The sequence below is a fragment of the Saccopteryx leptura genome, chromosome 9 (assembly GCF_036850995.1).
Source record: "Saccopteryx leptura isolate mSacLep1 chromosome 9, mSacLep1_pri_phased_curated, whole genome shotgun sequence".
NCBI lineage: Eukaryota > Metazoa > Chordata > Mammalia > Chiroptera > Emballonuridae > Saccopteryx > Saccopteryx leptura.
The window spans coordinates 10,144,761-10,165,859 of record NC_089511.1 but is presented as its reverse complement, the minus strand read 5'-3'; the positions used below and the strand labels follow the sequence as shown (position 1 = coordinate 10,165,859).

Genomic DNA, 21,099 nt, shown 5'->3' with positions numbered 1-21,099 from the left:
CTCCAGGCTGAGGGCTCTCATTGAAGAGCAAAGTCAGACCCCGCACTCCATTGTAACGGTTTCCAGGGGCGCAGGCTGACCGGCTGGAGGGAGAGCCCCACAGAGGGGCCGGGCCTGCAGGAAGCACCTTGGTTGTGGCAAAGGAGGATTTGTGACTATCCAGCCAGCGGTCAGTTGTGTGGAGGGAGAGGAAGCTACTAGAACTGTTTCCAGGTGCTGGTGAAGGTACTGCCGGGTGGAACTCACACACTTGGGGGATTGGTTTGGACAGTTACACCCGGTAGCGTCAGCTTCTTGCCCAGCCCTGCTCTGCTCTTCCCGCAGACCCCCTCGGGCCCACCCTGCCCAGCCTCCCACCAGGGCCTGCCTACACCCCCTCTAAGGCTCGGTTCCCTTTCTGACCCCGACGGGGCAGGTCCAGATGTTCTCCGAGGGCTCCTCTGGTTGACCGTCTGGGGTGGACAGAGCATGCTGACCCAGACTGAGGAAGAGAGACTTTAATCGGGGACTTTCTAGGCCGGGGTTCCAGTTCGGAAATGAGGACAGGGCTCCCCTTTGTCTTTGTGGGGCCCCCACCGGTCCCGGGCAGCCGGGGATTCGGGTAGCGAACACTGAGGCCCTCGGAAGTTTCCAGATGATCCCGGGAGATCTCAAGGCCTCATGGTTTGCAAGTATTTGACTGCCTTCCTGACCTTGGCGTCCTGGGGGTTCACGCAGATGGACCTGCCCCGGGCGGTGACAAGCCTACACAGGGAGAGGACCGTCGGGGCGTCAGCCTGGGAAGGCCCTGCAGAGCCCTGGGCAGCCTCGTTCTGCACCAACCAGGATGGAGTCACCTGGCCTCAGTGGGAAATCTGGGGCATCGGCTTTGTCCTCCCTGACTCCTGACCCTCCCAGACACCAGGGCCCTAGAACCTCTGCCCCCACCCACCCCATTCTGCCCAGCCCCCCCAGAGCCTGGGAGGTCGGGGTGCACAGGAGAAACCTGGTGCTCGGAGCCCCCTGGGGCGGGCTCAGGCCCAGGCCAGGGGAAGGGACTGACTGACTGCCCGTGTGACACGGGGCTGTTTCATCTCGCTCAGGGCCTCAGTGTTTCTCCATGAATCAACGAAGAGGGTGGGCCTCACAGCCTGGGCCTTTGGGCATTGCAGAGTGGGGTACAGGGCAGGGCCAGGGTGAAGGAGGGGTGACAAAGGCCATGTTCTCTCGTCCCAGTGACCCCACTGGGAGCTCCAGGGCCTCCCACTCCCACACTCAGCTCCCAGGATCAGGGTGGGGGAGGGAAGGGCAGACTCACACAAGGGCTCTCCTGGGGCAGTCCTCTGAGGTCCAGTGCCATGTCACCAGCTTTTTGAAAGGAATGGCTCCTCTGAAGTACTCCATGCAACACTCCTGGCCCACATTAGTCCCCCGGGCTACGGAGGAAGACATGGGAGCAGGTGTTCGAGAGGGTCCATGGCTATGGGGAGGGTCCATGGTATGTCTGACGGCGCATGCACGTTCATGTGTGCGTAAAGGGGTGGGCCCATGTTTGGGATGGGGTTGTGTGTGTTTGTGCTTTTGGAGGGATCTGTGAGTGTATCATGTGGGGAGTGTCACGTGTGTGTCTGTGACATGCACATTTGTGTGCTTGATGTCTCTGGGCTTTAGGAGGCTGTGTGTGTGTGTGTGTGTGTGTGTGTGTCTATGAATGTGTCCTCATATGTCCGTGTGTGTGTGTGCATGGAAGGGTTTGTGTGTGTGTCTATGAATGTGTCCTCATATGTGTGTGTGTGTCTATGAATGTGTCCTCATATGTCTGTGTGTGTGTCTGTGTGTGTGTGTGTCTGTGTGTGTGTGTGTGCACACTCAGTACTGCCCCGAATCAGCACGCGTGCACCCTGGACCAGCCTCCAGGTTGGGGCTTCCCCAGCAGCAGCTGGCAGTCCTGAGAGCACTCCTGGAGAAACCCCATTTTACAGATGATAAAACAGAGGTCCACGGTGTCAAGACACTATTCCGTGGCTCAGTTTCCTCATCTCCGCACAACAACAAATATACAACACTTGCAAGAAGACAAACGGGAGACAGACTAGCCTGTTTACTAAGACGCCCTGGCTGCCCTCTTGGTGTCCGGGGGCTGTCACCTGTCTGTCTCACTCTCGGAGCTGAGCGGGCCCACCGTCCTCCAGGAGTGAGAGCAAACGTGCAGCCCACTGTGAAGGTGGCCCAGCCTAGAAGGTGACCTCAGAGACCGCCCCTGGGTTGCCAGGTGGGCACTCCCCAGCTTTGTGCCTGATTTCAGCCTTCCTCTCCCGACTGAATGGGAAAGTTGCTTTTCTCCCATCCTCTGGGAAAGGATATGAAGATATGAAGACCCATTCATAACACATACACTGGCGAATAGTTTTCAGAACTTTTCACTTTTTGCTGCCAAAATGCAACCCCAGTCACTGCCTCACACCCATTGGAGTTTGAGGTGTGGGCGCACGTGTTCCTCCCCACGCCAGTCCCCAGATGCTGGGCCTCCTCTTCCTCCCCCTCCTCATCAACTTCATCACCTTTATCACCCTCATCACTATGCTCCTCTGAATGCCTCCCTCAACATCCTATGCTGCCGACCTCGCACATCTTTGCAGGAATAAACGAGGCGCAGATAACACACAAACACGTGTGCGTGGCTGCTGCGGCCTCAGTGCCCAGCCCGTCCTCTCCTCTGCTCTCACCTGCACGGGTTTCCTGCAGGAAAGCCCCCAGGAGGAGGGTGAGCAGGAACAGCACCTTCAGTGGGGTCATGGTACCAGGAGCCCAGGCGACGGTGTCTGCGTGTGGGTCCCTCTGCTCGGGGAGACAGGATGAGAGCCGAGGGTGGAGGCGACCTATTTAACCTCTTCGGGGATCTTGTCCCGCCTCCCGTCACCTTGTCTTCTCATCCTTCCCTAGACCAGCGGAGTTCGGAGAATTTGAGATGATTCATTCGAAGTCCAGCCTTGGAATGTTTGTGGCTTTTCAGAGAGAGTGGGCACACTCAGTTGGGGACAGAGGTGGGGGTACGTGTCCTGGGGGCCATAACAACACACTTCTCCTTTTGCAGGGATACTTTCTTGGTTCCTCTATTAGAAGAACAAAAAAAGTTTTATCCTAAACTGGGCTCATCCTGCTTGAGCCTCCTTTGTGCACGGTTGCCCTGGGAGTGGGGATAGCCAGGCAGGGGCCCAAAGAGGCTGCTTAGCTCGGCCTGCAGGGGCTCAGGGTGCAGGAAGTTCTCTCCTCGCCTTACGGGACTGGCCGCATGGGCGCACGGGCATCTCCCTGCAGGGACGGCCGCAGCTCCCATCTCATCCGGAAAGGCCTGAGGCCCGGACAACTTTGGCTGTGGGTCCTTCCCCCCAATTCAACTTCAAGGTCTTCCCCTGGGGCACAGAAGGCCCGAACCTGCCAGTTTTAACTCGTCCTTTAGTCCAAATGTGCATTTGTCTAAACTGGGCAGCCACATTCGGCAGAAGCAGGTGTTCAGACCGTAACCCGACGGTGAGCCTGAGAGAGGAAACCGGGACACTGGGCTAGACCGTGGGAGGGACAGGCCAGGTGCTCCTCCTCCTCCCCCCGAGGGCCGCCTTGGGGGGCTGCGGCTGCTTCAGTTCCCGGGCACAGGGCGTCGCCCTGCCCGTGGGAGAAGCTTCCTGTGGACAGGAGCCTCTCATCACCTCGCTGCGTGGCCTCGGGCAGCTCCCGGACCCACCCTGGGCCTCAGTTTCATCACCTGCAGAGGGACATTGGGACTGTCCCAGGGCCCCCATGGAGACGGTAGACCTGAGGAAGAGAGGGTCCTCCTTTAGCAGACCTCACACCAGCATTTCTTTGCTTCTCTTAGGGTCACATCACCTGCCAGAGACCCCTAGCCCCACCCCCTCCTCAAGCCAGAGCCTGGGCCCACTTGCTGCCCCAGCCTGCCTGGCTGGACCGTGCCTTCTGTCCCCCAGGAAGCCTTCCACGAGCGCATGCCGTGGAGGGGCGGGGAGTGGGGCCCTCCTGCCTGTGTTCACGGTTACCACCAGCTTCCTGCAGAGGTCGGGGCAACCGCCACCTCCAACAGGAGCACCCCGCACTCTCCGACCTGCTGAGGCGGAGGAGGCCAGGCTGGGTGGCGAAGGGGTGCTGGTGCCCCGCAGACCCTGGCTGGGGAGGGGAAAGCTCCTGCTGGAGGCAGAGCCCTGGGCCCGGAGGAGACACGAAAGCCCAGAGGTCCCTGGGAGGGCCTGGGTCCAAGGAGGAGGCAGGGGGAAGGTGTCTGCTGCTGCTGACCCTCTCGGATGGAACGTCTCCTGACCTCTCTGTTCCCCACGACCTCTGCCCAGTGGCTCTGCCCGTTGTCTGTGGCTTCTCCACCTGCCACAGAGGTCCCCGAATGCTCTGTGCAGGACAACAGGGGACTGTTAGGAGGATGAGTAGCAGTTTGGTAATGGTGAGGCCCCAACGCCCACTGCTGGGGAAACTCCCGAGTGGGTTTCAAGTCCCCCTGATCTGTCACAGCCTCAGCACTTTTCTCTAGAAGGACCCAAATTCCCCTGTCCCTTCTAGGGAACATGACAACAGCAGGAACAGAAGACCTGGACTAGCCCCGGGCCCGGGTGCAGGCTGCTTGGCTGTCTGGGGAGGGAGGGGAACGGAGCAGACAGTGAGCGGGTGCGTGCCTGCTGTGCGCCTGGCTGTGCCGGGTTGTGCTGGGGTTGTGCTGGGTGGTGGGCAGGCGGCAGAGGTCAGATGCACCCCCCCGCCCTTGGGGGACTTCAAACCTGGTGGGGCTGGATGGCAAGGCCTGGCTCCACATAGGGACGTGCAGGTGAGATAAAGGACCGCAGGGCCCAAATAGGGAGAGGATGCTACTGGCTAACTTGGAAGGCTGCCTGGAGGCGGTGGCCAGTAAGCTGGGCCTTGCAGGTGGGAGGATTCATACCAAGAGGAGGGGCAGGCATCCACTTAGCAGAGGTGCAAGGGAAGGACTACGCAGAGATGTGTGAGGGAAACAGCACAAAACGCTGGTGGATGAGAAAGACTAGTGGTGACTCCGAGAGAGCGAGCTTCCTGAGGACAGGGGCGTGTCTGCTTTGCACACCTTCATGTGCGTCCTCAGCTCCAAGCACAGTGCCCGGCACATGGTGGGCTTTCCAGGAGGCTTGGCAGAGTGACCGCAGGGCCAAAGGGCAAGGAGCTGAGACTGAGCAGGGGCCGCGGGGAAGCCGCGGGGGGCCGAGCGTGCCGCTTGGCCTCACTTGGAAGGCCGCAGAGACCAGGGATATTTTTCAGGTGGTTTCCTCACCAGGGATTAACCAGTTTATCCGTCCTCGCTTCTCCCAGCTGTGAAGCGGATTCTAAGGGACCTTCCAGATGAAATGTCCTGGAGCCCGGGCCTGTGATAAGGACCTTGATCGAGACCTGTACAGTGCGGTGCGGACTCTGCGATCGAAGGCCCACCAGGGGCACCAGGACTGCTCCTCAGTGCGGGCAGCAGAGAGGCAGAGCTCCACGGAGGGGCCGCAGGACAGGCGGCTCCCGCTGGAGGGAGGACGAGGGCACAGACGGAGACGAGCCAGACACGGGCCTGTGAGAAAACAGTCATGGGGAAATTGAGTCCCTCTGAGTAGACCAGATGGAGGGAATCGACACACACACACACACACACACACACACACACTCACACACACACACACCCCACGCAGTACCCTGCTTCACTGCAGGGACTGGGCCAGCCGGGCTCTGGGTCCTTTACCCTGGAAGGGAGGGAATGAGAGCTCCTGCACCACCGCTGGCTCTACTGTGTCCTGGGGCGGGGGGACCAGGGGTGCTGTGTCTCAATGCCAAGAACTCAGCCCCAGGTTACAGAGCGGGGACTGGCCGCTGGGGTAGAGGCACTTTCTCGTCTTCCATGGCAAATTGCACATGACAGTGTCACTGGGATGGCAATGTTGTCACCGCAGGTCACTCCCGTGTCAGCTGAGGCTTCAAGAGGTGCAGTGACTTGCCCCGGGTCTCACGTAGCATCTCGATAAAGATCTAGTCTTTTATCTACTCAGCTCTGTCCTCTGACAGCTACAGCTAGACCCTGCCCGTAGGGGCTGAGAGGTCAAGATCCCAAGTGTTTTTCCCATCCCCCAATCCCAAAATCTGTCCCGCTGCCCTGTCCCAAGGGCCTGATGCGCTCTCTGATGAGTCAGTCGTCCCTGACAGGTTGTCAGTCTGATTCCTCGGGTCAGAAACTCAAAGGGTCACCTCTCCCCTCCCATGTGCCACCAGCAAGACCTGGTGAGTCGGCCACCTGGATGTGACCCATCTCCTCAGCATGCACATGGCCGCCTCCCCATCTCTCTGCTGGACCACGGCCCCACATCCAGCTCCCGCTTCCAGCCTTGCCCTCTAGACTGTCCTCCTCCCTGAAGTCCAGCGATCTCTCCAAAACACAAATCTGAGCAAGGCTCCCCACTGTCAAAGCTCCTTCAATGCCCCCCCCCCCATTGCTCTCGGGGTGAGGTCCAGAGTGCTGCCAACCTGTCCGGCCTCACCCTCTGCCGCCAGTCCCACCACCCATCACATCGCTGTGCTCTCGCCTTTCAACCTGCTTTCGGTTCCTGGAACATGCTAGGCTCTCACTGACGCCCCAGCCTGTGTGCAGGCCGTTCTTCCTGTCAAGGGCCCTCTCCTGCTCCCTCCCACCCCACTTCCTTTCATTCCCACCCTCCTTCAGATTTCGGCCGAAGCCCTCACTTCCTCCCTTCCGCCCCTGCTGTCCTCTGTGTCCTCCCAGGTCACACACTTCCCCATCACGCTCCCTTCACATTGATTGCATTGTGGTCATTGGTTTATAGCTGTGAACTCCTAGAAAACGGGATCTCTTTTATGTCCCAGCTTGTACCGACAGGACTTAGCACCCTGTAGGTGCTCCATAAAAATATGTTTATTTAATGGATGAAGAAGTAGGTGATTGGATGGATGGGTGGATGGATGGACGGACGGACGGATGGATGGATGGATGGATGGATGAATGATGGATGAGTGGGTGGATGGATGGATGAATAGAATGATGGAAAGATAGAAGGAAGGATGGATGAATGGATGGATGGATGGACAGATGGATGGACGGATGGACGGATGAATGATGGATGGGTGCATGGATGGATAGATGGATGGATGATGAATTGATTGATGCATGGACACTTACAAGTTTCTGAACTACAACAACCCAGCTTGTGTTCTATCCCAGGAATGCCTTCACCCAGTACAAATTATTTTGACCCAGTGTGCCCCGCCAGTTCACGAGACACACCTGGACCCCGTCCTGGAGGAGGCAGAGGAACCCAGCGAGGCACCGAGTCCTTCCCCGTCTAGCTCACAACCGCCTCGTGGGTTGTGTCCGCGCCCGCCTCCTGCAGAACCTACATTGTTCCAGCTGCGGCTTTTCACGCCCGTCCTTCTTCAGGTTGCCACGCACACCCTCACTTCCCTCTCCGGCCCCCACTCTCCTCTGTGGCCTCTTTCCTTCTCCATCCCGAAGGGCTTCCTCCCCTCCGTTACACGCCAGTGTCCTGGCTCTTCACGCCCTCCCATCCCGTGGTCCCCTTCCCCTTTGCTGATGACATAATACAGTCTAGTCTCTCTGCTGCCACAAGGCCGCTCTCTGACCCCAGCACACCTTCCTCCTAACACCCAACACATTGCCCTCCTGTTTCTCCTTTCCTTCACGACCAAGCTTCTCTGTTACGTAGCCTGCACCTCCCACTACTGTTTCCTCTCTGCCCACTTGTGATGTGATTCTTAGTAATGTGGTTTCTGGCCCTGCAGCTCTAGGGACACCACGCTTTCCAGGCCTGTCAAACCCCCCACGGCCACTCCTTGAACTTGTCATCCCCTCGCAAAGGGCAGGGGTTACCAGCAGATGTGCTGGAAGCATTATTTACAGCTGTGGCTCCAGTCCCTCTTCTACCTGATCCTGGTTGTGTGACCAAGGACAAGCCTATGCACCTCACTCTCCTCATCTGTAAAATGGGCACGTTGGTAGATGCCCCCTCGTGGAATTGCTGGGAGAATGAACTGAGATGATGTCTGTAGAGTTCCAGGTGTCCCGCTGGTTCAGTGAATCTCTCTGTCATCACTGGGATCATTTCCCTTCTTGACAGTCCTGCCCCCAGGATCTGGGACATGATTCTTTCCCAGGGGAACGCGCTGAGGGGCTCTCTTCTCAGTAACATCCTTGAGCCGGCAGCCCGGGCGGGGCAGGCTTGTCAGCAGATGTCGCTGTGGGTTTACACTGTCCTCCCAACAGCCCTGGGCAGTAAGAACTATTATCCACATTTTACAGATGAGGCAACGGGGGGCCAACCACAGTGGCTAAGAAATCGGTCCAAGGACACACAGAGCTAGAAAGGGGCAGAAATTTGCCTGCAGCTTCTGCCCTAGGGGTTTGTCTTTTCTTCAGTCAACCACCTCTCCCTTCTCGATGTCATCCACTCAGGCCCTGGGCCTTCGGATGGACACTTCCTAAATCTCTGTCCCCGGCCCTGACTAGTGACTGATCAAACACAGCCCCCTGGACCTGACCTCCTCCTCTGGCCTCCTCTTGCCTGTAGTGGAGGAGGACTTGGCTCTGCCTTACGGTCTAGCCAGCGCTGTGCACACTGTTGCCCGTGCTGGACTATGGGCTCCTGAGGAGCCGACAGCTGCTCCCTCCTGCTTCACTCAGCCCAAAGAACAAGAAAGGCTGGACCAACTTCCATCGCAACCAACTTCCCTTTTTTCTGTTCGGGCCAGCGTCATTCTGCGCCTCCTCATCCGTCCCACCAGTCTGGGTATGGAACTTCGCCCTGACTCATTCCTCGCCTCCGGCCCCCACAAGGCCGACTGTGCTCAGCAATACCTTCCACTGGGTGATGCCCAGCTTCCTCGCTCCCACCTCGTTCTCACCGGCTCAGCCCAGATCCTTCACGCCCAGGTGGGATCAATGACTTTTCTCCCTCTCCTGTGGTCCCGCCTGACCCCACCCAGCCTGCAAGCCTGCGTCTGATGGCTCTTCCTCCAGGACGGCTCTCACTAAGAAACGCCCTCCTTAGGAACTGTCATGGCTCCCTGCCTCCGTCTCCCTCCACGTGAAACTCACCAGGTCAGTCTTTAAGCCCTTCCGTCAGTCTGGTCCCTCCCTGTCTATTCGGTTTCACCTTGTGGCTCCCCAGGTTCAATTTCTACGAGGATCAGTGTGTTTCCTCACTCTGTGACTTGCTTTGCTGCTCCTGTCATCTTTTCTGTATTGCCCAAACCTCAAACCAAATTCTATCCATGTCTCATAATGCCATGCCATAAGGGGGACACTGTAAGTCAAGGGGCCAGGAGCAGACCCTCAGTCAGGTAATCAGGTGTGAATTCAGCTCTGTGAGACTTGGAGCGAGTCACTTCTCCAAGCCTCAGTTTCCGCATCCACAAAATAAGAGTTATCATCGTGACTTCACTAAAAGGCTTCGGTTCACATCAACGGGCTTAGAGCATCTATCTGACAAACAGTGCGTGTTCCTGACTTTAAATGTCATCTATATGCCAATGACTCCCAGATTTCTCTCCCCGACTCCAAACTTGTATACCAGCTGCCTATTCAACACGTTGAACACCCACCAAGTCTGAAAATGAATTCCTGATTCCCGTCTGCCCCCACACCAGCTCCGCCCCCATTCTTAACCAGCCCCTTCTTTCCGGTCACTCGAGCCAGAAACCGGGGTGCCGTCCGTCCTTGACGTCTCTTTCTCTCACCCCTCTTCCCATCTGTCAGGCGCTCTCCTGGCTCTGCCTTCAGAATCCACCCAGAGCCCGTGATTCTCCCCTGGGTTTCCAGCCTGTCTCCTGACAGTCTCCCTACCTCCATCCTTGCCCCCTGCAATCTCTTCTCAGCAAAGCGGCCACAGGGAGTGAGAGTGTCCTCTGTGCAGAACATCCCGTGGCTCTCCACTGCACTCAGGAAAAGCCAAAGACCCTACAGCAGCCAGGAGACCCTGTGTGTCTGCTCCCCTCCCCCTCCCCCTTACTCCGCCTGGGCCTCGCTGGCCTCCCCACTGTGCCTCCACCACGCCAGGCACACTTCCGCCTTAGGACGCTTGCGCGCTGTCCTTTCAGCCTGGAGTGTTCTTTCCCTAGACACCTGCGTGACTCACTTTCTCATCTCCTTCAGATCTGTGCTTAAATGTCACTTTTCAATAAAACTTACCTTATTTAACATTGTAACACGCCCCCGTCTCTTCTCCAGCTCTAGTTTTTCTTTCTTGTTGCAGTACTTGCCACCCTTTGATATACTTACTTATCATGTCTGCTGGCATCCTGGAAGGCTCATTCACGCACAGTCGATGCAGATGCGGATGACACAGATGCAGATACAGGTGCAGAAGCTGATGCAGATGCTGACACAAAGTAGATACAGATGCAGAAGTTGATGCAGAGGCCGACACAGATGCAGATACAGGTGCAGAAGCTGATGCAGAGGCCGACACAGATGCAGAGGCTCACACAGATGCAGAGCTGATGCAGAGGCCGACACAGATGCAGAAGCTGATGCAGAGGCCGACACAGATGCAGATACAGATGCAGAGCTGATGCAGAGGCTGATACAGATGCAGACACAGATGCAGAGGCCGACACAGATGCAGATACAGATGCAGAGCTGATGCAGAGGCTGATACAGATGCAGATACAGATGCAGAGCTGATGCAGAGGCTGACACAGATGCAGATACAGATGCAGAAGCTGATGCAGAGGCCGACACAGATGCAGATACAGGTGCAGAAGCTGATGCAGAGGCCGACACAGGTGCAGAAGCTGATGCAGAGGCTGACACAGATGCAGATACAGATGCAGAAGCTGACACAGATGCAGAGGCTCACACAGATGCAGATACAGATGCAGAGGCCGACACAGATGCAGATACAGGTGCAGAAGCTGATGCAGATGCTGGCTGTCGGCTCAAACAGTGGGGGCTCTTTGGGCAGCTCTCTCTGTCTCCGGGTGATCCCTTATCGTGGAATGTCCAGCACAGTGGATTTAGTGTGGCCAGATTTCTTACGTGGCAACTCAGGGCTTCAAATTTCCTTTCTCATCCCAGTGCCTTTGGATGTCCTAGTTTTCCCACACTACGCATACATTATGAGTAAGAAAATAAGCCTGTTAGCAGGCTCCGCTTCCCGGCTGTGCCACCTGGGTGGCTGATCCCATCCTTGTGCTCAAAGAGGCACTTTCACCGTCTTCAAACTCGTGCTTTATCTTTGAACTTGTGTTTTGTTAATGAAGTTCGCTGAGCAGAGGAGATACATGTAATAAGCACACCAGCCCATTCCTTGCCATCCTTTTGTATGTAGCATTCACCATTCCTCACGATTTCAGAATTCCAGGATACTCACCACACATGGGAGCTCAGGGACTCTCAAAGCAAGTGCTGCGTCTACAACTGAGTCCTAACCATGGCGCTGACAACCCCAGGAAGCCAGGCTTCCTGGTTCTGAACTTAGAAAGGAGGCACATGGCCCTGGCCTGTTGGCTTAGTGGTAAAGCATCAGCCCCTGTGGAAGTCCCGGGTTCGATTCCTAGTCAGGGCACACAGGAGAAGCACCCATCTGCTTCTCCACCCCTCTCACTTCTCTCTCTCTCTCTCTCTCTTTCTCCTCCTCCTTCAGCTATGGCTCGATTGGAGTAAGTTAGCCCTGGGGCCTTTAGGATGGCTCCATGGCCTCATCTCAGGTGCTAAGAAGAGCTCGGCTGCTGAACAATGGAGCAACACCTCAGATGGGCAAAGTATTGCCCCCTAGTGGGCATGCTGGGTGGGTGCTGTTCAGGGCGCATGCGAGGTCTATCTCTCTGCCAATCCTTCTCTCACTGAATAAAAAAAAAAAGAGGCACATGCAGGAAGAAACAGATAAAAACCAAGGAACCCCTTCTTACCCGTGTCACTTCCCTGTCGTGGTCAATCATTCACACAGCCTATAATTTCTTCCCCTCCCTCGCTCATCAGCAAGCGGAAGGTAGAGAGTGTTGGTAGAAGGTGCGCGTTACCAAGAAGTGAAATACAAAGAGTTGGTGTGTCCACTGTCTGGGGAAGATGGAGTATGCGGCCTGTATTAGATGAAACATAAGTTGTGCAACATTGGTGATTACCTGTGTGGATTTAATGCTCTTAGAATTGTATGTAAAATCAGGGGTGTGCAGTATAAAGATGGACAACCCAAATCATGTTAATAATTTAAAATTTTCCTATACTCAAGCATAAACATAAAAGCTAGGGCACAAAGCTAAACCCTGATGCCCTAAAACTTATTCCCTGGGCACGTTCACTTCCTAAGGCATGGCATGAATCAGCAAGGATGTCCATGTCCTAACTGGCCCACACTTGGGATGACAGTGACCAAAAGCAGTTTGAGTATTGAAGGTGGTATTGTGCAGCCGGCAAGCACCTGGTTATAGAATCAGAGACCTGAGTTCGAATCCTGCCTCGGTCCCTTTCTCTTCGGGTAATACTGCGCAGAGTTCATTTTATTTTCTTCTGGAAAATGGAGATAACATTTGCCTTTCACGTAAGTTTCCGGGAGAACTGAATGATGCAATATATGTAAATGGATTCAGCAAAGTCCAGCAATTTTGAGAATTACACGTCAGCGAGCTCTCTGAAATCTTCCGTCTGCTCCTACCTCCTCTAACCTCCAGGTACTCAGAGCTCATTGTTCCAGGGTCCAAACCTGGGAGACTTTGGGCCGGGGAGGCGGTGTCTGTAAGGACGGCTCAGAGACCCAGGCTCTGAACCCTCAGGTCAATTTTCTAGTTCTCAGTATGATCCACGGCCCAGTTTCCTCACCTGTCACAACGTGGCGGATCACGTCGACCCAACCAGTGGCTGCTAGGAGCATGAATTAAGGAAAAGCTCATGACACTCTTTGGTAACTACAAAGTGCCATCACTTTGTAAGGTGTACAAATGTCTAATCACTCCGTGGTGCATCTGAAGTAAATAGACTACTGTATGTCAACTGTAGCTGAAAAAAATTAAGATATAAAAACTACCAAGGGTTAGACCAGTGGTTCTCAACCTTTCTAATGCCGTGACCCGCAATACAGTTCCTCATGTTGCGGTGACCCCAAACCAAAAAATAATTTTGGTGGCTAATTCATAACTGTAATTTTGCTACAGTTATGATTCGGAATGTAAATACCTGATATGCATTATGTATTTTCCGATGGCTTTAGGCGACCCCGCCGGGGTCATGACCCACAGGTTGAGAACCGCTGGGTTAGACCAAGGTGAAGTGACACATTCTTTCCTCTGTCTCTTCCTCCCTAGACTGTTTTCTAATCTGCTACTTTGAACATTTGAGCACGTACTGTGTATTTAGAGCCTGTGCTCAGCACACACGCATCTGCTCTCATTAATTCTCAACCTCCCTGCTAAGGGAGCATTGTTATCCCAATTTCACAGGCGCAGAAGCTGAGAATCAGAGAGATGAGATGACATGCCCAAGGCCACACAGTGGCCCAGTGGCAGATCTACTTGTCCTCCCAAGCCTTAGACACCCTACTTGTCCAGGCTGCCTTAACCTCCGGGTAGAAACACATGTTCCAAACACATCCCAACTGTGCTGGGGTTTACGTGAGCAAGAGACCACTTCTAACTGCAAGTGATCAGGGAGGCTTCTTGGAGGAGGTGTCTCTAAGGCTGGTCCTCAGGACAGGAAGGGACAAGATTGTCTGGGTCTCTGAGGAAGGTGAGAGAGAGAGGGCATGAGCCAATGCTAGATGTGTGTCCTGGATGAGTCACTTAGGCTTTCTGAGCCTCAATTCCCTTACCTGTAAAACGGGCACAATAATACCTGCTTCATGGGGTGGCTGTGAGAATAAATAGTTCTAAATATCTGAACCCTCAGAGCAGTCTTCCTTAACAGCAAACACCACTGATATTTTGGACCACATAGCTCTTTGTCATGGGGGCTGTCTTATGTCCTGCAGGACGTTCGACAGCATCCCTGGCTTCTACTCTCTAAGGTAGAGCATCCACCAATCAAAAATGCTGGGACAGCCTGACCTGTGGTGGCGCAGTGGATAAAGCGTCAACTTGGAACACTGAGGTCTCCAGTTCAAAACCCTGAGCTGTCCTGGTCAAGGCACGTGTGGAAGTGGATGCTTCCTGCTCCTCCCCCTTCTCTCTCCCCCCCCCCCCTAAAATGAATAAATAAAGTGTTTAAAAAATAACAACAACAAAATGCTTCGACTTTTGTAACAACCAAAAATACTTCCACAAATTGCAAAATATTTCCCAGGGGGCAACCGCCCCCACCCAGGACCACTGTCCTGGATATATCCACGCAGCCCCTCCCTGGCCTCCCCCAGGGCCCCCTCTCGAGAGGGCTTTCCTGACGTCTTAACATTTCAACACCTCCCCTCCACCCCTACTCCCACTTTAAAAAAAAATCACACCACTTTTTTTTCCTTCTAACAGATCAAGTCGTTTACTGATTTGTTCTGTGTATTGTCTATCTTCAACATTCGACGTTCGCACCCTGAGGGCTGGGATCCCCGGCAGTTTTATTCATTGATCTCTTCTTAGCGCCAAGAACAGTGTCTGGCACACAGAAAGCCCCCAATAAATGAGTCAACAAAATGCACCCGAAAGCACTTTGTGACAGAAAATCTTAACCAATGGAGAAACAGGGGAATGTTTGTTTAAATTAGACAGGGTCCTGGATCTGACACCCTGAATTTAACCTCCCCCGTGTCCCCCTGCACCGCTGAGCAGGGGCAGACCACAGCAGCTTAAAGCAGGTTTTTTTTCTTTTTTTTTTTTTGCCAGGGCTGGAGTGGGAGTGAATGCGTCAGTGCCTGGGGAGAAAATTCTCTGCTCTGACTTGTATCTGCAGGCTTGTTATATAAAGCAGCGTTTTGAATGTTTAGATTTACTTAGGGAGCTGGTCGTCTTTCCCCTCTATTTTCCATCTACTCTTCTGTCTTTCCCATCCATCAAATTCCTCCTCCCCCGGCCAGCGCCTCCTCATTCCTGCCCTGCTCGTGGGCTGCAGACTGGGGCTCGGGGTGATCGGCTCTCTCCGTGGTCTCGGGTTGGGTTTATTAACGATGTGCTCCCGGGGGTGGGGTGGGAGCCGGGAGATGGATATGGAAAGGGACCATGAGGCCGGGAAGCGATGGAAGGCTAGCAAAGGTGTGACTGCAGGTCCCAGGAGGGTAGCTTCCGCCTGACCACACGGGGGCGCCAGAACTCGAGTTAGAAGTGAAAGCCGCTGAAGGGAGTGGGGACCTGGGGGCCACCAGCACTGTTAGCCACTCCGGGGACCACCCCCACCACGTGAAGAGGTAAATATTACCGCTCACTGAGGCCCCACGTGTCTCTCTTAATCCATCCCTCTGTGGAATAACGGACACTGAGCTGGGCGTTTGTTGGTCCCATGCATTTTTCCATAGTTTAGCGACGAACCTGTGTACATCCTTGAACAGTACATAGCCGTGTTTACACGTGTTTTTAAGCCTTTTGCTAATACAATCATGTTGTGTCTGTGTTTCCTCATCTAGCCGTGTTCAACTCGAGAGTCATTTGTGTTGACAGGTGCCTGTGTACTTTCTTTCTTTTCACTGTAGTAAGCTGACAGTCCATACAAGAACTATTTATTATATAGTTATAATAATATAGTTCTATAATATATAAGGTATAATGTAATTATACCACAATTTACAAAAAAAAGGGGAAAAAAGAATCGGGTCTTTGGAGTTAGAATGCCTGCTGACTTAGTCACTTGCTATCTTTGTGACTTTGGGTAAAATCCTTAACTCTCTCTGTAACTCAGGACATTCATCTAGAAAGGAGGGATTGTATTACTGAGAGCTGACACTGAAATTAAATGAGAAAATTCAGTCCAAGCCTCACAGGGGTGCGTGACAGGGACAGTGAGGTCACATGGAGAGGTCTACTGTCTCTGGGCCGCTAGACACCCCCACCCCACCCCCACCCCCACCCCCACCCCCACCATGGGCTCCTTCCTCGGAAGGCTTGGGGAACTGTCAGAGCCTTGACCCAGTATGGGCTTTTAAGGGGTCCTGGCTGGGCCTGGGGAGCAATTTCTTGACCAGGATGTGATGATGGAAGGTCAGAGGGGTTCAGGAGTGACTTGGACGCATCTTCACAGATGGCTGCGTTTAGTCTCTGACATCCCTCTATAGTCATTAAATATGTTTCATCAGAAAATGCCGTGAAATGCAATTTCTCCCATGGACGGTGGGCTTTCATAAATCAGAAAGCTGGGTGGGACAGGCACCAGGTCAGACTGTGCCAATGGATACAGATGGCTTTTCCACTCTTTCACTCCTTCCAGGACATGTGGTAGTCTCTGGGGCACAAAGGGGACCAAGGAACACACGTGCTTGCCCTCACAGATCTTACAGAAGCACTGTGAAACAAGCAGGCATAGCGGGGTCACTGGAGGCTTGTGACAGGCACAGGTGGGGTGAGTCCTTATAGCAGGGAAACTTCCTTAGGGTAAGAAGTCAGGGAAGGCCTGCTGGAGGAAGCAACATCTAAGACATCTAAGCTGATGAGTAGGAGTTGGCCAGGAGAACAGTAAGAGGGGAAGTTATTCCAACAGGAGAACAGCTAGTGCAGTGGCTCAAAGGTGTGTGTGTGTGTGTGTGTGTGTGAGAGAGAGAAAGAGAGAGAGAGAGAGGTGTTGGGGAAGGTTGGGGAGATGGGGGAACCAGCATCCAAAGAAACAAGGTTGGAGCCAGCAGACCAACTGAAATCCTCCAGGAAAACAAAGACACAGAAAGAGCCTGTGTCAGCCCTTAGAACTGTGTGAAAACCCCTGATTCCTGTGCCAGCAGCCCCAGGTTACCCTGGTCGGGCTCCTGAGCTTCAGAGGTACATGAAAGACTGGTTGATCCAGATCATCTGGCAAACAGCTGGTGCTCACTAATGTTACTATTTTTCTCCCATTCTACTTCCTTGTTTGCTAAAGTGATCAGCAGCACATCTGAGCCATTAGAACGCCATTAGAACCAACGTATTTCAGAGAAACTACAGAACATTCCTTCTTTCCAATTCCATTCAGTGAGAATTCCAAACAAATCCACAGACAGCTAGCTGAGCTAAGGTTGACCTTTATTCTGTCTGCAGAGAGAGCAAATGAAAAGGTCCAAGCTACATGATGGAAAGCCTATGTATCCCAGGTAAGAAATGTTTTCAAGCCTTTCAACAGCATCATGTAGGTTCTGACAAATTATCCCTTGTGAGCGCAAGAAACAACAGTCATTTTCTTCCTGACTGGTCGAGCAGTCAGGATAGGCGAAGTTATGCGACAATAACAACTATTCTCAGACTCTCAGTTGCTTAAAACCACGCCGTTTTGCTGCTCTCACGAAGATTAGCTGGGGCTCTTTCCCTGGCTGGCGGCCCTGAGTCATGTTCACTCTGAGACTCAAGATAATGGTGTCATCATTTTTTGCTATGAGGCCAGAGGCTGGGTTAAAGGGACTAAACATGTTCTCTCTGCCAATTAAATGTTTGAATCTTGTGACACATGTTCTTCCACTCCCAGCTCACTGGCCAGCGCTGGTCATTTGGCTCCAACCAACCCCAAGGGGGTAGGAAGAGCACTCTTCCTATGAGTCCAGAGGGCAGCAAGCCAGAAATACTCAGGGAGCCGGACTACCACAATCTCCAAGGACTGGAAAACTAATAAACTTTCCTTCTGTACAAGGCTAAGACTCAGACGTCTTGCAAGTCTGGTTTTAATAAGTTGGAATTCATGAGTTTTGACCTTGCCAATTGGTTCAAAGGAATTTAGAAAAGTTACATCAACTTGAACAGATTTATTATTAACTTGGGGGGATATACAAATTATTCTTATCTGCTTAATGACAACATGACATTTTTTCACCCTACTTTAATGGAAACTAAGAAATCCTATAATTCCATAGTCTTTTTTTAAAAATTTATTCAGTGAGAGGAGGGAAGGCAGAGATAATCCTGCATGCACCCTGATGGGGATCCACCTGGCAAGCCCATCTGGGGCATTGCTGCATTGCTCAGCAACTAAGCTCTTTTTAGCACCTAAGGCAGAGGCTACGGAGCTATCCTCAGTGCCCAGGGCCAACTCTCTCCAAAAGAGCCATGTCTGCAGGAGGGGATGGAGTGAGAAAAAGAGAGAGAAAGAGAGAGAGATGAGAGGGAGAGGGGTGGGGAAGCAGACATGTACCCTGACCAGAATCAAACCCGGGACATACACACACCAGGCCAACACTCTACCACTGAGCTAACTGTCCAGGGCCATAATTCCATCGTCTTGTTTGGGTATCCAATAACAAAAGCCAATGGAAATAGGATGTTTCAAACCCTCTGGAAACATCTATACATAATCATAAGTTCTATTTACCCAGAGCTCACTGTGGATTTGTCATTTTTCTAAGTGTTTTAGCAAGGATTATCTCAGGGCATCTTTACCCATGAAGTGAGTTGTTATTATCCCCATGCTACAGAAGAGAAAACTGAGACCCAGAGAGCTTCAGCAACTTTCCCAAAGTCACACAGCCAGACAGCCCCATGTTATATTTCATTCCTGTTTGCTTAAAGCAAGATGCTTGCTGCAGATAATTTTATTCCATCCTCTGGGGACCACAGATCCCTTGAAGGCAGGAGAGGGGCCTCTCTTTTATAACACACGCCACTCTGGAATACTTCTGCACTGAGAGGCATCGCCACCCCCCCCCCCCCAGACTGGTGAGATTAAGGCGACCCTACATAGTCCGGCTGCTGAAGTTGGCGGTCAGCTCAGGAAAGCCAGCCTGGTGCCCGGTCTTTTCTTAAACCCCAGCAGCTGAAACATTATCCAAGAAAGCATGTGACTGAGCAGCAGCGACCTAGGCACGGGTTGGCTCCTGCATTCTTGCACACACAGAAACAACAGGGCACGTACACACACACACACACACACACACACACACACACACACACACACCCTCTTATGGCTCCCAGCACCTATTATTCAGCCTCGATCTGGAAATTCCCAGCCATTCGTTATTGTGTTGTTCTGCCAGGCCTCACCCTTTCTGGGGAATGTACAGACAGCGCAGAACAGGGAAGGGACAGGGAAGGGGCAGGGGAGGGGCACGATGACAAAGGGCAGGGAGTGAGAGGCTGGAGGACCCTGCAAGCCTCGGCAAGGGAAGAGCCGTGACCTGCTGCAGGGGCTCTAAAACTTTGGGTAGCCGCCAAACCCCTTAACTTGGAGGGCAGTGCAGGGTGGAGGCAGCGAGGGAGGAGAGGAAGAAGGTGGGAAGGGAGCCACGGCTTGAAGGTGCAGATTCCCAACGCCCCCCCCCCCCAGTCGGAATTCAGTAGGTCTGCAGTGGGGTTCAGAGGTCTGTACTTTTAAGACTCTGTGGCTCATACTTTCAGAAACAGTGATTATGATCCCAGTTCTGGAGAAAGGCTTCGGGTCAGATCCTGACTCGGCCTCTAAAAGGCGGTGTGACCTTGGGCAAGATCCATATCCTTAGAGAGCTTTTCTTTAACGATGGATTGGTAGATGGGGTTATGATTGCCTGGCACGGTGGTGTAGTTCAGGTAGAGCAGGGGTCCCCAAACTACGGCCCGCGGGCCACATGCGGCCCCCTGAGGCCATTTATCCGGCCCTCGCAGCACTTCTGGAAGGGGCACCTCTTTCATTGGTGGTCAGTGAGAGGAGCATAGTTCCCATTGAAATACTGGTCAGTTTGTTGATTTAAATTTACTTGTTCTTTATTTTAAATATTGTATTTGTTCCCGTTTTGTTTTTTACTTTAAAATAAGATATGTGCAGTGTGCATAGGGATTTGTTCATAGTTTTTTTTTTATAGTCCGGCCCTCCAAGGGTCTGAGGGACAGTGAACTGGCCCCCTGTGTAAAAAGTTTGGGGACCCCTGAGATAGAGACTCCAGAGGACTCCAAGTCACCATCAAAGTCTGCAATTATTGTGGGAATCGCTTCAGCTAAAGTTTAGCTCTGTAACTGAGAGGGAAAAGGAAACACAGACACCCTCAGGTCCCTGGGGAGCTGCTCTGGGCTCAGTCGGAAGAAAGACTCCCCTTCTCCATCCTCTTCCTGAGTAGGAGAACTTTTAACCTTTTTATCAAATGGCAGGAACAAATATTTTCATCGCAAAGCCTGTCGGTGTTTTATGTTGCTGAGAAGGAGGTGGTGTTGGGGAGAGCTTGCAGGGCTGGAACATTGTTTTGGGTAGAGCCCCTTCCTGGGGGTGGGAGTGGGCAGAAGCAGGCGGGAGTGTCTTTGGGTTGTGTGCAAGGGATGGTAGAGACCTGGGGTCTCATATCCTGGCCAGTCCCAGCTGCTGTTCAGGCTCCGCCCACCATCATCCTGGGGCGGGGCCGACCTTCTGAGTCACCTGAGTGAACAGAGGAAAGTGGGTCTGTGTGTGTAATTTCCTGGTTTTCATGTTGTTGACATAGGATCTGAGATGCCATTGAATGTAAGTTAATGAACACTCTGATAGTTAATGAACTGATTAAAAAAAAAGAGAACTGTTAATTAAGCTAATGACAAGTCATTGACCTAATTCCAGAGATCTCACGATGTGAAAAAATGTGCATCTTAGAACCCATGAAATACTGTATCAATAGCTTGGAGTCGGCCTGTGGTACCTTGTGCAGTTCCCAACCTACACACCTGTTCATAGCAGCTTTTATGATGCCACGCTGGGACAAAGGAGGACTTGGGGGCCACCAGGAGGTTGGTACTTGGGTCATATCTATGGATACCCAAGACCTTTAAGAAGTAATCAATCTTTATCTGGACCATGAATGAGTGAAGGCAGCAGAGAGGAAAATGTGGCCCTGTTTGCTCCCATGAGCCACCAGGTCACCAAGATGGTGGTTCAGTGGCATGTGGCAGGGTGACATGGGGCAGCTTCATAAGGGATTCTGATTCCTGCCAGGGATGGAGCCCCAGAAGAGGCCTCACATGTGCATTTACACAGACCCAGAGAGGTGAAGGCACCACCCAACGCCACACAGCTGGGCGGAGCAGAGCCTCGGCAGGGCTCCGCCCTCCTCACTCCCC

At 53.1% G+C, this 21,099-nt stretch overlaps 1 protein-coding gene across 1 annotated transcript; it reads right to left on the bottom strand.

The window, feature by feature from the left end:
• Positions 1 to 482: 482 nt before the first annotated feature.
• On the bottom strand, positions 483 to 9,999 carry LOC136381025 (C-C motif chemokine 17-like). Its single transcript, XM_066349361.1, has 4 exons — positions 9,875 to 9,999; positions 2,706 to 2,817; positions 1,298 to 1,415; positions 483 to 744 (listed from the first exon to the last, which is right to left on the bottom strand). The coding sequence occupies exons 1-4, from the start codon at positions 9,947 to 9,949 to the stop codon at positions 651 to 653; spliced, it is 399 nt and encodes a 132-aa protein (XP_066205458.1). The 5' UTR covers positions 9,950 to 9,999; the 3' UTR covers positions 483 to 650.
• Positions 10,000 to 21,099: the final 11,100 nt, after the last annotated feature.

Excerpts from the sequence above, each read along its gene's own strand:
- LOC136381025 (XM_066349361.1), bottom strand. The coding sequence starts at position 9,949 with ATGTTCTGCACAGAGGACACTCTCACTCCCTGTGGCCGCTTTGCTGAG. Across the intron at positions 1,416-2,705 it reads CCTGCAGGAAACCCGTGCAG|CCCGGGGGACTAATGTGGGC; the intron begins GTGAGAGCAGAG and ends CTTCCTCCGTAG. Across the intron at positions 745-1,297 it reads TGCCCCAGGAGAGCCCTTGT|GCTTGTCACCGCCCGGGGCA; the intron begins GTGAGTCTGCCC and ends CTCCCTGTGTAG.